Source organism: Chrysemys picta, chromosome 8, assembly GCF_011386835.1.
Source record: "Chrysemys picta bellii isolate R12L10 chromosome 8, ASM1138683v2, whole genome shotgun sequence".
NCBI lineage: Eukaryota > Metazoa > Chordata > Testudines > Emydidae > Chrysemys > Chrysemys picta.
In genome coordinates this window covers 29,368,645-29,385,379 of record NC_088798.1, presented here as the reverse complement: position 1 = coordinate 29,385,379, position 16,735 = coordinate 29,368,645, and the positions used below count along the sequence as shown (strand labels likewise).

The following is a 16,735-nucleotide window of genomic DNA, read 5'->3' as shown; positions in this document are numbered from 1 at the left end:
CCACCAAACCTAGTCAGATTAGAGCCCTGGGTTCCATTCCCAGCCACGCCAGAGGTAACCATCACTTTGGTGTCATGTAAAATGTGGGGAAAGTGTATTTGCTTCCCTCTTAAAAGTAAGGGTCTGAGGCCTTGCTCAATAAGGTCCCTGTGTAGCAGATTGCTGAGTCACCGGTGCAGCGCCTCCTGTTGGTCGTCCTGGGAATTAGTTCTTTTCCAGCCTCGGAGCGCCCTCTGCTGGCCGGAGTCTCGCCTGCTCAGGCCCCGTGCCCCTCCTGGATGCCGGTGCCCAATACCTTGGAGCAGCGCCCCCACGCTCTGGGTCTCCCCTTCCAGGGGAACCCCCACCCTCTAAGCCCACCTTGCCTCAGTGACTAATGCCAGTCATCATCTAGCCCCCTTTCCCTGGGGCTGACTGCAGTCTATTATGGCCACTCATTATTGGCAAGGGGGTAGGATCTGCTGCCTTTGCCTATGCCCGGGCTGCCTCTCTGCAGCCCCAGTACCTTTTGGGGCCGTTAACAAGGCCTGAAGCCTGGGGGTTTACCAAGCTGGAGCTCCCCAGCTCCTTTTGCCCTTCCCCAGCACTGCTCCACTTTAGGTACCTTGCTCCCAGGCTGCTAGCCCTTCCCACTCAAGGGCTAGAGTGAGACTCCTCTTATCAGGGCCAGATGGGCCTTGATTGAGCTGGCCACACCTGTGGTCAACTACTCCCTCAGCTGCTCTCACTCCTTATCACAGCTGCAGCCCTCACCAGGACTGCTTTTAACCCCTGTTCTGCCAGAGTGGGGCATCTACCCCACTACACTCTGCAAATAATTATTAATAGTCAGTAGGGAGAAGACGCAAGACTAGAACTCATGGCTTCTAACCCACCATCCCATTCACTATGCTAGTGTAACGCTGATAGACCCCAGTCGTCAGCAGACTGGATCGAAGCCGGAACCTCTGGAGCTTAGTGCCTGAGCTTCCATGGCATGAGCTAAAAGCAAACTGGCAGTTAGCTAAGGCTGTAAAGCAGACTCCTAATCTCTCTTAAGTGGTCTCATTGCCACTAGCCAGGACAAAACAGCACACCCAGGAGGTATGTGGGTTTCACTAAAGTAGCAATATTCCTGCTGTGACCCACCCTGAGCTCAAGCTGTGTGGGGGGCTGAGGCTATGCTCAGTATAGATGAGACTTTAGCACTTTAGACTTAAGTTTCTAAAAAGTTCTGAACATAGGCAAATAGAAATTTTAAAAGGCTTTTAATTTTGCCAAATCTTGTTGAATTTTCATCAGTAAAAGGCACCTCTTTGACTCTAGCACCAGCTCTTTGCCAACTTTCAAATTGTTCCTCCAAAATATGGGGGTACTAAAGATCTTCAGAGAAATGTTTTGACAAAAGTGTAACCCGTTTCTCAGAAATGGCCGAAATGTTTTCATTGAAACATTTAAAAAAAAAAAAAATTCACTCGGAGTCAAAAAACAAGCATGACACGTTCAGTCTGAATGGTTAACGTTTGGCAAAGTTACAAACAACTGAAAAGGCAGGGGGGCTAGAATAATTTATATAGTGGGGTTGCTGAGAGCCATTGACCCAAACGGTAAATCCTGTATACGATGGAAACCACTAAGCCAGGGTTTCTTTCCACACCCCCAGCATCCCTAGTTCCAGCATCTATGTGAAAAGGGGGGTCTTTTAACCAAGTGTTAGGCCAGTTTAGCTATAGGCATTACTACCAGCTGTACCTATGTTATGCTTATAAGAAGGACACGGGATCTTTTTCAGAGAAAAAGGCAATACACTGCATTTATTGAGAATACAGCAGTTAGCATATCTCACACACACACACACACACACACACACACACACACACACACACACACACACACACACACACACACACACACACACACACACACACCCTACCCCTTCTGTCGGTCATGATCCAATGCTCCTGGAGTTGTGGCGAGATGAACCCAAAGTCCCATGGCAAAGCACCCTGTTCTTATAGTCTTTTTTCTCTGTTCAAGTCTATGGATTTTGCTGTGTTACTTTGTGACCGGTTACTCCTTAATTACTAAATCTTGTAATCAAAACAGTTCACATTGTGGCCCGGGCCTTCAACATTCCTCTAATCTCCTTAACATAGACACAATACAAGATCCTGTCTCTTACTGACTAAACCTTAAAACAAAGAAATGTATATTTAACTAGCAACAGAGGGTCCTGTGGCACCTTTAAGACTAACAGATGTACTGGAGCATAAGCTTTCGTGGGTGAATGCCCACTTTGTCGGATGCACCCACGAAAGCTTGTGCTCCAATACATCTGTTAGTCTTAAAGGTGCCACAGGACTCTCTGTTGCTTTTTACAGATCCAGACTAACACGGCTACCCCTCTCATACTTCACATATATTTAACTAGAGTGCCTAATTTATAATACATATAGGAAACCATAGTAGACATTATAACTTATCCTAAAACAAAAGGGTGACCATAATCAGTCATAAGGATTGTCCTGGTCTGTCCCTGCCTTAACATCAGTAGAGACACTGGCAGTCTGTCAGATGCATTTCTACCAATGTCCCAGAGGGTCATTCCTTTCTGCTATTCAAAAAGGGTGGCTGGCAGGATGATCAAATCCATACATTTAATTCTTGTAGTACAAATATAAAATCCTGCTCCTACACCTAGAATATCCTTACTTCAGTCTCGCAGTAAAGTTGCCACTGTGGTCTTCACAGGTAACTGACACCCAGAGCTAAAAGCTACTTCTTGCTTTTTAAGGGCTAGATGATTCCATCTGATACATGGCACTGCATAGCACAGTCATCAGCTACTCCTCTTGTATCCATATTGGTGAAGGGCAAGGTAGTCCCCTGGGCTCCTACTTAAGTGCCTAGCTATGACAGCCCTGAATGCCATTTTTTTTATCTTGATGGTTTACTTTTAAAGCACTCTTTTTCACTCTCGAAATCCAATCCAGCAGGCAAAATGATTGAGCTGTCTTTGAGCATCTCTGACAGTGCATCTGGTTGTATTTGAGTTAAGGATGCAAAGGTTAGCAAATAAAGTGGCTTATTTTTTGTTAGTTGGAAAGTGACCTGTTGAGCTGTGCTATGCTGCCATTTCATACTGGATACTTTATACCTCTAGCAACGATCTTGTTGGAGGGACAGTATCTTTTTCTGGGTTTTGTATTGTAAAACATGTATTTTGGCAACTCTTTAAAATTCATTAATTAAACCACTTCAGTGTAGCATACTATAATTTATCATAACCATAGTCCTGCTTGTGTGTAGTGCTGCATGTGAATTATGAAATGGCTGTACAGGCTTTAGGACAGAGGTGGGCAAACTACGGGCCACATCTGGCCCACGGGACCGTCCTGCACAGCCCCTGAGCTCCAGGCTGGGGAGGCTACCCCAGCCCCTCCCCGGCTGTTCCCCCTCCACCGCAGCTACACTGCCTCGTGGGCAGCGCTCTGGGCGGCAGGGATGCTCCTGGCTCTGGCCGGGTGGCGCGGCTGCCAGACGTGCCGCTCTGAGCGGCATGGTAAGGGGCCAGGGACAGGAGGTCCTGGGGGGCAGTCAGGGGACAGGGAGCAATTGGATGGGGCGGAGGTTCTGGGGGGGCGGTCAGGGGACGGGAGTGTTGGATAGGCGTGGGAGTCCCAGGGGGCCTGTTGGGGCAGGGGGGATAGGGGTCGGGGCAGTCAGGGGACAGGGAGCAGGGGGTCTTGGGGTCTTGGATAGGGGGTGAGGTCCTGGGGGGTGGTTAGGGTCAGGGGGTCTTGGGAGGGGGTGGTCAGGGGACAAGGAGCGGGGGTTGGAGGGTTGGATGGGTCGGGGGTTCTAAGGGGGGCAGTCAGGGGGTGGGAAGTGGGAGGGGGTCAGATGGGGGTGGGGGCTAGGCTGTTTGGGGTGGCACAACCTTCCCGACCCAGCCCTCCTTACAGTTTTGCAACCCCGATGTGGCCCTCGGGCCAAAAAGTTTGCCTGCCCCTGCCTTAGGATAATAAAACACATGCTAGAAGCAGACAATAAATCAGAAGTGACATTTTGACCATGAGATCTTCTTCAGGCTCTGTAAAATATAGACCATGGTTACTTGGGCTACAAGTGGAAAGTGAGACTATAAGAAATTGGATGAAAAAGGAGTGGTAGAAATTAACTGCAAAATCTGTCATTGCCTGAAGTCTACTACAGCCGAAGTATTAGCCGTCTCCTCGTTCTGCCCTGCGCTATTTTCAGCATGCATTTCTTTCAATCCTGTTTTATAGTATGTATATTGAATATGTGTTGTAGCTGTCAAGGGGATCAAGAAAGGAAAAGCAAGGTCTTTTTCCCCTTCAGGAGGCCCAGGATTTCACCCTATATATTGCCCCTGCCTGCCATCCACCCCTCCCCCCCATATCTTTTGGGCCTGATCCTTTGCTACTGAGGTCAATGAGAACTTGCCTTCAGTGGTGCTGATTCAGGCCCTTTGCTAGTGTGTGCCTTGGCATTGAGGTGTGAGGAGTATTATCATGGTGTAAGATCTCATTAGCCATTGGAACAATTGCTAGGCAGGATCAGTGCAGAAACAGAGGCCTAGTTAATTCCTTTTATGTGCTCCTTCGGTCCCCCTCCCTTTTCAACCTTTTTTTCATTTGCAGACCCCTAAAAAATTTCCAATGGAGATGCAGACCCCTTTGGAAATCTATTGTCTGTATATATAGTTGAATTCTGTTCAGTCAGGTTTCAGTCTTACGTCTTTCATGGACCCCTTAGACATGGTCTGCAGACCCCCATTTTGAGAACCACTGGCTTAGAGGATCTGTAACTCTGCAGGACTGCATCACAGTGAAATAGCAGAACTTCCCACATGACAAACTTCTGTGCTTTCTGTGATGGGCAGAGACTGAGTAAGTGAGTTTTATTGGTGGAGTTCCAGTGGCAGAGGGAAACTCACTTGTGTTCAAGCCCTTTCAACTCTCTCTTTGGACACCTGTTGGCAGTTCCTTACAACTTCATTGCTACACACAGTGCTCCCAACCACAGCCTTGGCAATGTCAAACATATGCCAGCAAATGGTCCTACTGTATTTTTTGGCAACCTCCACAAGCTAATAGCGATGTTCTTGTCCACAGGGATTTAGGCTGCCCTCTGTGTAGACTCTGTAGCATCAGGCCAAAGTCACATAGATTTAGTAAAAGGTATCATTCTCAAGTCATTTACGTCAAGATCCTGATACTGCGTCATGCCACCACTCGCTGAACTGAGTCCTGATCCAAAATAGACACTCCGCATGGACAAGGTTTGTTATCATAAGACTGGTAAAGTAAACGCTGATGTCAAGCCACTTGACCCACTTCTCCTCCTGGAGCAGTGTCTAATGCCTTGTGCTGGCAGTCTGGGGTTCTGCTCACTGTATTAAGTTTTCCCACTCCATCCATTCTCTTATGAAATCAACTACCAGTGTAAAGAGCTGTCATATTGCTTCCATGATGAGGTCTTGCTGGGGTTGCAAAACGGTTGCAAAGATGAGACTGCCAACGATTTAATGCAGTTGAGCTTGTAACTGTTTCTTCCCTAAAGGGACTCAGAATGAATGTGGAACAACTGACCTCTGTGCTTCAGAACTAATTCTTGGTAGCCAGGAATATAACCTAGAATATGTAGCAGTGGAATAGTAAGAACTCTGGAAGTATCCTTTCCTTCCTAAATACAAGATGCTCATAACATCTTTGGCTTGTCTAATTCTTGACTCTCCCATTCTATAAGTTCACCGGTACATGGGAGTGGGATTGATCATTCATCATCTTAACTCCTGCTGAAGAGTGCTATTACAAAAGCAGCTCAGTGCACAGTTCTGGTACAGGTCAGGAGAGACTTGTTAAAGCCTCACGTAAGGAAGGAAGTAGAGAGAAAAGTCTGTACCAAGCAACTGGGTTCTTGGTCTTTATTCAAAGCCAAGATTTCAGAGTAGTGCTTTCAGAGACTTCGGAGTAAATTGTTATAACATTGACAAAATTGCCCTGGTTCTTATGGTTTAGTGTCTTTTGTTTGAATTAGGTGCACAACTCCTGTGTAGCTGCAGGGGCTTCTGCAATGCCATTATTAAAAAGCAGAATACTGTTATCAACCACCATAGCAGAGTTACACTCAATTGTGTAAATACTAAGAAATACATAACTCATAGCTAGGAAAGTGCCTGCAGACCAGGGCCCCCAAGTGGCAACTTAATACTTCTGTATTCTGCTAGACTAGCAGATATCTCCTGGAAAATATTAAGAACAATTTATTTAGATAAAAATCTTCTAATACTGTCTTTCTAGTCTCTCATTTTTTAGTAATAAAAACTTTTGCGTAAAAAAAACCCAGGGCCTCTTATTCCTTTAGTATTAATCACTTATGCCTCTTCTTATTCCCCACATGAAGTCATAATTCTCTATTTACGATATTGCAGTGGGTTGCTGTGGAAATGATTACAAATATTAACAGCCCAAAGAGGATGACTTCAGGTAGGGAATAAGCAGCAAGTGCAGATGAATGCTGACTTTTGTATAAATGTAGCAATGAAGAATGAGCTTCGTGAAACAGAGAGAACAACAGACAAACTGCTTCTAAATATAACTTTGAAAAAAATAGTTCCATGAGACATCTGCTGTTCTAAACCTTGCTGATAAAATTGTGTGAATTCAGCCTGATTTTTCTTGAAGACTTTTCTTTAGCTTATAGTTATTGATTCTGAGCCTGATCTTACAAGGTACTGTGCATCTTCAACTCCTTTTAGTGTCCCACTGCTTTGGGAAGTGTGAGCACTCAGCATCTCATAGGGTTCGGCTCTCATGGTGTACTAGAATGAACACTACTTAAAAAAAAAAAAATCACCAGTAGTTAAGACAGTACAATATTTAGAACCTCTTTAAAATTGAGAGACACGTCTTTTAAATATCTGTTGTATTAAATTTAGTGTATGTGACTGAATTTACTTAGTTGTATTTGTCTGTAGATTTTATGGATTATAAGGTACCAGTTGCTGTAGAATCTAGTCTTCATGAGGACATACACTTGGATATACTAATTAACCTGTAGAATGATTGGGAACTGCAAGACTTTTTATTTTTTAAAGTCCTAGACAAGGTAAGTATGGGACCCCTTTAAATATGTACTTGTGACCAACAGGGAGCCTGTCAGCCTATAAGAGTAAAGACAGAGGCTACGATGATTGAGGGAGTTGTCAGCTTGCTTTCCGTAAATAGGAACTTCGTTTTGTTGTTTTTCTGCTCCTTTGCTTTCCTTTATTTTTCGGGGCTTCCCTTCTCTCCGTGAGTTCCTGTTCCAAAAGACAGGATGTTCGTCGTCTAGATTCCTTTATTAAAAACAACAGCAAATCTAAGTCATTTCCTTTTCCCTTCCTCAAGAGGTACTTGCCTTCTGCATCAGCCCCTTTATAATGCTGATAGCGTCACATCAGTGTGACCTTAGTACGAGGTTGTTTAAAGGAGGTAAAGCAGCACAGGTGTGCTTTGAAGCAGTGCTAATGAGCATCAGATGTTACCAATTAAATTTGTGAGGATGTAAAGGCTTTCCAGAGTTAGGAAAAGTTTAGTAATGGAATGAACAGGAGGGGAGACTTCTTTAAAAATGAGGCAACGTGGAATACGTGACTGAAGGGATGCAGTAGGAATTAAAAACAAAAGCCTAGATCTTAAGAACACTAAGCGTAGGAGATGGTGGTTAGGTATTTGACAATCTCACAGTGGTCTTGTCTACGCTAGATGCTTGGCATCTTGCCCACTGTTTTGGTTCCAATATTTTGTCTGTAACACACCAAGTTTATCCAAGAATTATTCTTTTGTGAGGTCCAAACTACAATAGACACTGCCCACATGGGTTCTTATCTGTGTCTTTGGAGGGTTTTAGTATTTTATTCCAAAATTCCAAGAGGTGTCTCAACATCTAATGAGAATTTCTACTACAATTTATGCCATATGAGGCTACCACGTCTTCCTCCTGTTGAGACAGCCTGGCCGTCATGTTTAGTGCTATGTCTGAATCTTGGGACTCTCGGAACATCATGAAATCCAGGCAGGGTCTCTGGTTTTTCCTGGTCCCGCTCCCCATCCTTCTACCTGCATGGTATGTGGCACCGCTGTTCTCCACCTTATTCTTCACCACTGCATTTCAAAGAGCCTCTATGCTATTCACTAGGACTTTGATCTGTGTGGAAGGGCAAGTACCAAGGATTCGGTGCAGCTTATTGTGGAAAAGACCCAGTTTCCTCCATGCACCAAGCCTACTCTCATTGTCCCAAACCTCCTTGTGCTGAACCTTAATTCCCATGATTTTTCACAGCACTATTTGTTACTTCAAGTGAAGCCTATCTCCGCTATTTGGTTGGACACTGGAGTCATAGATAAAAATGGCTTTTGGAGCTAGCATGCCATTCCTGTCCATACTAGCACTGTACTGGTGGAGATTGGTAGATTGGTACAGTGGAAGACAACACAGTAGCTAGCTTTGTTTGAAGCGGGTCTAATCCAACCAATTGATTTGCCTATGCACAGCTGGGAGAACGGGTAACTTTGTTTCTTCCCTTCTCATTTATTGCTTCACTAGGAAATCATGCAAGATTTCCTCTAAAACATTCTACCAGGTTTTTAGAAACAGTAGAGTGAATCCAGAGAGAGAACTAATGAACATGCTAGAATGCCAATTTATTCCTTTAAATATAAGAAACTGTGATTTGAAGGCTCATGGTTTAGGGATATAAATAGTACTACTTCTGTAAAGCAGTCATCCACAATGAAACAGTCTTACAAGTATGTCCTCTACTGGGATATGGCTTAGAGCTCTAAGCGTTGTGGGTTTTTTGTTTTTTTTTTAATATCTAGGCTCCTTGGAATCACCTGTTCAAATCTCTGCTAGTTGTCTGGAGGTACATTAATGGAGTACTATGAAATCTGACACTGAGGTGAAGGGAGGTGGCAGCCTTTCAGATCAAACCTGAAAAACCATGGTCTTCCAGTCTGTCTGGACAGAAAGATCCATTGGTGCTTTTCATAAAAATAGATTGTTTCCAGGATGGCGATGGCCACAATTTTCCTCTTCCCTTTTCTTCCCCGTCTTCCGCCCACCTATTATAATGCACTGGCCAAGAGTCTTCCCGCTCTCTCATGGTTTAACTATGTGAGAGGTCTGCTGCAGCCTCCAAGTTAATGTAACTGGTTCTTCACTTCAGGCAGGGTCATAGGTCCACAGACAAGCCAGCCTGGATGTTGTTGCCTATCGCTGAGCTTGCTACATCTCTGGCTGTTAGTTACCATCCACCCGAAGAATGATGTAATTTTCATCATGAGAGACAGAGTTCGTCATGACACATATAGTTAACGTTGCTCAATATTTTTCCATTATGATCTTCTCTTATTAGTGGCCAAACTTTAATGGTTTGGATGGAAATTTTCCATGCTTGCTCTCTGCCTCGGTTTGAATTCCTTTTGAAACTTTCAGTGAAAACAGTTTAGATATTCCCAAGGTGTTAGGTATTTTTGCTATCCCATCTTAAATATTGTCCTACAGAATCTTTGAAGAGTTCGGATACCTCCAGACTTTAGATCAGAAACTTGAAATTTGGTAAGAGAATGATTCTGGGGACAGAGAAGTGCCATCTGCTGTTCCATGAAAATCCACCCAAATTTGGTCAAGGTATAAGACTCTGAAATCACCATTTCCAGATGCTCTGCAGAGCTTGTGAGAGGCCTACTGCTAACGTTTCTGACCATTCTCTCTGCACTGAGCATGCTTTTGGATACACGGAGTCACAAAGAGAGTTCCAGACAATACGCAGACAAAGCAGCAACTGCAAAATACCCTTTGACCTAGGCCAAGGGAAGTTAGGCTGGGACCAAGGAGGAGATAAAGAGTTCTAGACTTGGCTCTTCCCCTGACCAGTTTCTGTTGTTTGTTATTATGGGGGCATCTTATTATTGAGTACAAGGCCTCAGGCCCTACGTTAGAAGGAAGGCAAGTACCTTTTCCCCCAGAGGTGTTAAACAAAATCACTTTTGGCAGAGCTGTGACTAGAACCCAGGTTTCTAATATGATAAACCCATTAGCCATTTTCCTACACTGCATTTTATAACAAATCTGTGTGCATGGCTGTGCTGTATGTACCCCTAGACCACACTCCGTTCAAGGGTAGGAAAAGAAGAACCCAGAGATCCTGATTCCTAACATCCTGTTACTGTATAGTAAACATCCGTTCTAGCAGTCAGTCTACATAAGGGGTGGGCAAACTTTTTGGCCCGAGGGCCACATCGGGGTTGTGAAACTGTATGGAGGGCTGGGTAGGGAAGGCTGTGCCTCCCCAAACAGCCTGATCCCCGCCCCCTATCCACCCCCTCCCACTTTCTGCCCCCGACGGGCCCCCCCCAGAACCCCTGACCCATCCTGCCCCCCCTGCTCCTTGTCCCCTGACCACCCCCTGCCCCTAACCACCCCCCCAGGACCCCACCCCCATCCAACCCCACCTGCTCCCTGTCCCCTGACTGCCCCAACCCCTATCCACACCCTCACCTCCTGACAGGCCCCCTGGGACTCCCATGCCTATCCAACCCCCCGTCCATTGACCACCACCCCCCCAGAACCTCTGCCACATCCAACCGCCCCCTGTCCCCTGACTGCCCCCTGGAACCTCCTGCCCCATATTCAACCCCCCTGTTCCCCGCTCCCTTACCATGCCACTCAGAGCCAGCAGGAGCTCGCCACCTGGCCGGAGCCAGCCACACTGCCCAGCAAAAGTGGCGGGTCAGAGCGCTGGTAGCGCGGTGCACTGAGGCTGTGGGGGAGGGAGGACAGCAGGGGAGGGGCAGGAGGGCTAGCCTCCCCGGCCGGGAGCTCAGGGGCTGGGCAGGATGGTCCCGCGGGCCCTAGTTTGCCCACCTCTGGTCTACATAGAGGATAGCAGCTAGCTGCTGCTGCCAGTTACTCCTTTAGCACAAGTGATAGGTCTGTTTTGTGGATCCCTGCTGATGACCCCTGTGGAGACCAATATCATTCCACATGATGGAACATCCATTTCTCTTTCTTCTTTTTAGAAAAAAACAAACCAAAAACTAAAATTACATACAAAAAGACCTTACATTTAAAGAATAGTGATGCTGCAAAATCAAGCACTGAAATGTTAGGAAATGCCGGAATTAATGTTATACTGGCAACCTTAATTCAACCCCTTCTCCATATGCATTATGATGCAATATTTAATTACATTATCACATTTATTGAACAGGGTTCCTTTCTCATTTAATGCATGGGATGGACAGGGTTGCAGGAAGAGAAAGGATGGTCTCTTGTGTTGAAGGTGCTGAACTGGGACCCAGAAGAGCCAATTCTATTCCTCCTCTGCCACAGACTTTCCTGTGTGATATGAATGTATATGCGTATATTCTACGCATGTGTTCTGTGGGAGTCCAAGGGGGCTGATTTAGAGTTGGATGAGTAACCTTAATTCTGGCATTTCCTAACTCTTGGCTTTGCTGTGTGAGTGTGTGAGAGAGAAAACAAAAATGTCTGTCTAAATTTATTTTTCGGGCTTTTGTCAAAAAAGAAAAAAAAACCTGAAATGTGTTCAGGCTTTTGACTAACACATCTGCTTGATGAAGTTTTGGCCAGCTCTCCTTCCTGTTTAGTACACATATGCACTGTATACTGTGTGTGTCTGTAGGGTCCTTGGGATGTTAAGGCACTTTGGGTGTGACATTTCTGCTGACTGTTGTGACACTCCTGTAATGAACTCTACATGAGCGGAACCCTGAAATCACTGGGGCTCTGCACAAGGGCCTGTCTATTATGAATGCACTGGGGTCTATTATCATAAGAGAGCTAACACAACACTGTTTTAAAGGATGCCAGACATGTTTAAAGTATCGCTTAAACTCGTCGACATTTCTCCTTCACATGTATTGCTGTTTTACATTTAGGGTTATTTAGCTTACCCATTACCTCAGTTTGGCTGAGGACATGCTGTAAAACACTACAGAAAAGGCATTTTAGGCCATGTGAATGACTTCAATATAAGGAAAGCATGACTAAGGGCTGAGAGAATGTGCAGTGAATATTACCCTCTATAGGCTGGAGAGAATTCCCAGAAAAACTAGGCATGCAGGAAATGCCTGGCTGCTAGTATAACTGGTCATGCAAGTGCTCCTGGGCAGAAAGCCAGACTCCTACAAACTCGCTTCGTGACTGCTACAATCTTGGTACATAAGGCAATTTTAAAAAGATCTTTCCAATTGGGTGTCTGATACACAAATTAGATGAAATGACTTGTCTCTTTTTTTCCAAAAGATATCAATGTATTTTTGCTGTATTTGAAGGCCATTAGACTTCTTGTTTTATATGGGGATGGTTTAGAGTGTACAGCAGAGGTCGGTCTATTGCTTATGCGTCTTCCATGAAATGAGATTTAATTTTTTTTTCAGCCTGCAGATCTAGATGTAGTAGGAATTGCATGGGGGGAAGGTAGAGGGGAATAGTGGCGCTCTCCCAAGCTTTACCCAAGCTCCACTTAGCTAAGGCTCCAAACTCAGACACTGCTTGTAGTAGAATTGTGCATATGTTCAAAACACGATTACGCATGCTGTGCTGCCTGCTCTAGCCTTGGGTCTCCATCGGTAGGGTTTGAATAACTATAGGCAGGGGCAGAGTAAGCCAGCAGTGGCTCTCAACCTTTCCAGACTACTGTACCCCTTTCAGGAGTCTGATTTGTCTTGCGTACCCCAAGTTTCACCTCACTTAAAAACTAGTTGCTTACAAAATCAGACATAAAAATACAAAAGTGTCACAGCACACAGTTACTGGAAAATTGCTTACTTTCTCATTTTTACCATAGAATTATAAAATAAATCAATTGGAAGATAAATATTGTACTTACAATTCAATGTATAGTATATAGAGCAGTATAAACAAGTCATTGTCTGCATGATATTTTAGTTTGTACTGACTTCGCTAGTGCTTTACATAAGAAAATAAGAGCGGCCATACTGGGTCAGACCAAAGGTCCATCTAGCCCAGTATCTTGTCTTCTGACAGTGGCCAATGCCAGGTGCCCCAGTTTTACAACAGGCTACATAAAAAAAGACTATAACAGGATTCAAAAAAGAACTAGATACATTCATGGAGGATACGTCCATCAATGGGCATTCGCCACGATGGGCAGGGATGGTGTCCCTAGCCTCTGTTTGCCAGAAGTTGGGAATGGGCAATGGGATGGATCACTTGATTACCTGTTCTGGACGTTTTGAGTAGGAATGCAATCCACTCTGGAATGAGTGAGCAGAGTATAGTAAGAAAGAATGAGACTAGAGAGAATCCAGGTAAGTTTTGCAGAGGGGAAAAAGACACTTCCTTCCAGACCTTAAAACATTTGTAAATGTGATCTTTCACGCCATCTTAAAACGGTGGGGATAAGGGGTTAGTTTGTATACTAGAATGTATGCATCTCCAAAGGGCCCGGCACCTAACAGAGCATATTATTATGTTATCCTTCGTAGGAACTAGCTAACTAAAATAATTCTCCCCTTCACTGCTGGATTCTTGGAAGCTTGCTCTTGTTATTTCTAGTTAGTCCCGTTCTCCTTTTCTTCTCTGTGTTAGGATTAACACCGTCACTACTTCTATATTATTTTGTCTTGAGAGGAATCCATCCAAAAATGTCCTTTTGTTTAGTCTCCCATGTGCCTGTTGTTGTTATAGCGTAGGGACTTCCCTCTCGTTGAAGTTATTGTGCAATATTCATTATTTTCTATCTGAAGCCCTTTACGCAGTAAAAGAAGTCAAAAGAATACTGTATGAATGGTTTCTGCATCATTCTGTATTAAATACCATTTTGCAACTTCTAAAGCAAGTATTCTGCAATGAATCACAATATGTTCCCGAGAAGTGAACTATTGCTACAACACAATTACAATAACAGGGTTCTCTTTGCTTTTCCTCCAAGAATGGAAGAACACCAGTGTCTCAAACCCTGCTGTATCCAGGCACTGGTTCTTCCTGTACTGATACCAATAGTGCGATGCAGGCCTAGTAAAAAATATACTGCTTTAAATAGGGTCTATAGAGATCAATTGCAGAGGAAAGACCGCTATGGAGTGTGATCTGTAAAGGCCTATCCTCCAGACACCTATTACTTACTATCATGAGCAGTCCCTGTGACTACTTGTGATTGTAGGCTCTACACCTGGGAAGTGTTTGCAGTATCAGTGAGACTTTAAAAAACAAATGATGGCAACTTAAATACAAGCAAGTTAATAGGAAAGCAAAGACAATGACTTCAAGAATAAAAATGCATCCAGTGCAATAAAAGTGCTGTTTATTCCAACAAAACCTGTTAGCTCTTTTATGGAGGTAGATGGAACCTTGGAAATTCAGAAGAATTTCCTATCTGATGAAGAAACAAGAAGTGAGAGTAAGATAAACACTTCCTCCGGAATGCATGACATTCCTTACTTCAGTTTCATATTCTCCACAGGATATGTATGAGTCAGACTACAGTGTGGAGAATGTACCCAGACAAAGGAATTATCGGAGGTGTGTGCAAGTATTAGGTGCTTTCTACAGCACACCGTTAAATAATATCCTTTCTGTGCTTCACTTCATGTGTCATTTTGTACTGACGAGCAGTAGCACGGGTGACCTCATAAATCATTCAGATGTAAATTCATCTAGACGTAATAGACTAAATTGTGCTCTTAACTACACTGAGGTAATTCTAAAGTCAGTGGGGCTTCTCTGGATTTATACCAATGCGTCTGAGAGCAGAATATGGCCTAAGTTCTTTGTTCACAGGATCTTTCTGGGAGTTGTTTAAACACAGGGTCTTTCTTCTAAATGCATCACATGATCCCTGTGTATTTGGTGGTTTCTCCTTCATCAGGAGCCAGTAGATCCTGGCCAAAGGGATCCAGATTGTACAGTGGGAGAGCAAGGAAAGGGCAACGAGATTTGGGAGTACGTACAAAGACACAAAATGCAGTGATTAAGAGGATAACTTATTTAGAATATTTGGGTGTGCTTAAAATTTTTGGGTAAGGCCAGAGTTTGGGGCAGTTTCTTTGGGCCTCATTCATTACTTTGTAACTCTAGTTTTATGTCGGTAAAAGCTGGAGTGATGCAGTGGTGAATCTGGCTCGTAGTCGTCAAATTGTTTTTTACATCTGTAATTCTAGAGACGGGGCTTAAACCAAAACCTTTTGATACAATTACCCCCTCAAACCCTGTGAGTCTTTGAAATCCCAACCCAGATCCAAATTTTGCATATTTGCCCTACATTTATAAGCAGCCAAATCAAAAGTCCTGAGCAACTGCTGCCAACTCTACTGTTCTGAAGCATCGCTACAGGTATGTCTATAACTGGGTGCAAGCCTCCCAGCCCAGGTAAACAGACTCGCGCTAGCAAGGCTTGAGCTAGCACGCTAAAAACACTGGTGTGGACATTGCAGCTCCAGTGGAGACTTAGGCTGGCAGCCTGAGCTCAGACCCAGGGGGTCAGGTGGGCTTGAGAGCCCAAGCTGCTGCCTAAGCCACAATGCCCACCCTGCTGTTTGTAGCTGACTAGCTCAGGTCCCGCTAGCACAAGTACCTGGACTGGAAAGCTCATTCCCAGCTGCAGTGTTGATACCTCCTATGTGGTTCCCTGAGGAACAAGGAGTTAACCCAGGCTCCCTGGGCAGAAGTGCTTAGTGGAAGAGCTCCAGGAGGGGCTGTTTGGGTGACAGAAGAAATGTCTTTGGGAAGAATTTGGAGGCTGCTGAACCCATGCTGGGGAGTGTTACTTTTCTGCTTATGTTAACTTAATTCACTTCTTTTTATAGACCTTACAAATGGCCAGTTCTTAAGGGATGCTGAGCACCTGTAACTCCCATTGATGTGAACAAGGATTTGGATATTCAGCACCCCTGAAAATCACTCCATGTCCCTTAAGGAGAAAACGCTGCTGACTACGGTTTTGTGGGTGGTGGGGGGAGGTTCCTGTTGAGTCATCCCACAAGGGTTTTCAAAATTTAGATCTGAGTTTAGGCAGCTTGACTTCATTTCTACTTGATACCAGGAGGTCCTGTACTTGAAGTTAGGACATAAAAAGAAACCTTACTTGTTATGTAGTGAAATCGCTCCTGCAAAACCATAATCGGCTACTTTTTCTAGGTTTGCGTTTGTACATTCATTTTGGAAAGCTAGTGCACTTCCTCTAAATAGCTCCGCTTCACTTCTGTCAACAGACCATGCAGCAGATGAGTGACCATCGCTATGACAAATTGACAGTGCCTGACGACGCGGCAGCAAACTGCATATATCTCAACATTCCAGGCAAAGGCCACGTTTTGCTGCACAGAGCCCCTGAGGAATATCCAGAAAGTGCAAAGGTAAAGGGAGAGTTACGAATTAGGGACTCTTCCTGTGAGTACCTCCTGGGATGGGACCGCAGTACTGTGCACGCATATGTGTGCATGCACACACATTAAACACATCAGATGATTATTTCCAGCTCCACTACTGATTTTTGTCTGACCTTATTACTTAATCTCTTTCGCCTCCTGTTGTTCCCTTAGTGTAAAATGGGAATAATTATACTTCCTCACTGCATTATTCAGGGAATTCATTCATTAATGTTTGTAAACACTTTGAGATCTTCAGATGGAAAGCAACGTATAGATGCAAAGTATTACTATTTATTACCAATGACTGGCTAATCATCAAGATAATATGG

The 16,735-nt window shown here is 44.4% G+C and overlaps 1 protein-coding gene across 7 annotated transcripts in view; it reads left to right on the top strand.

The window, feature by feature from the left end:
• The window catches only part of DDAH1 (dimethylarginine dimethylaminohydrolase 1), a 168,126-nt gene that overhangs the window by 131,370 nt on the left and 20,021 nt on the right, over positions 1-16,735 (top strand). For all 7 annotated transcript variants that reach the window (XM_065554154.1, XM_065554157.1, XM_065554156.1 and 4 more), the window contains one exon: positions 16,248-16,391. In XM_065554154.1, coding sequence (XP_065410226.1) covers positions 16,248-16,391 — 144 coding nt within the window. The remainder of the gene's footprint in view (positions 1-16,247; positions 16,392-16,735) is intronic.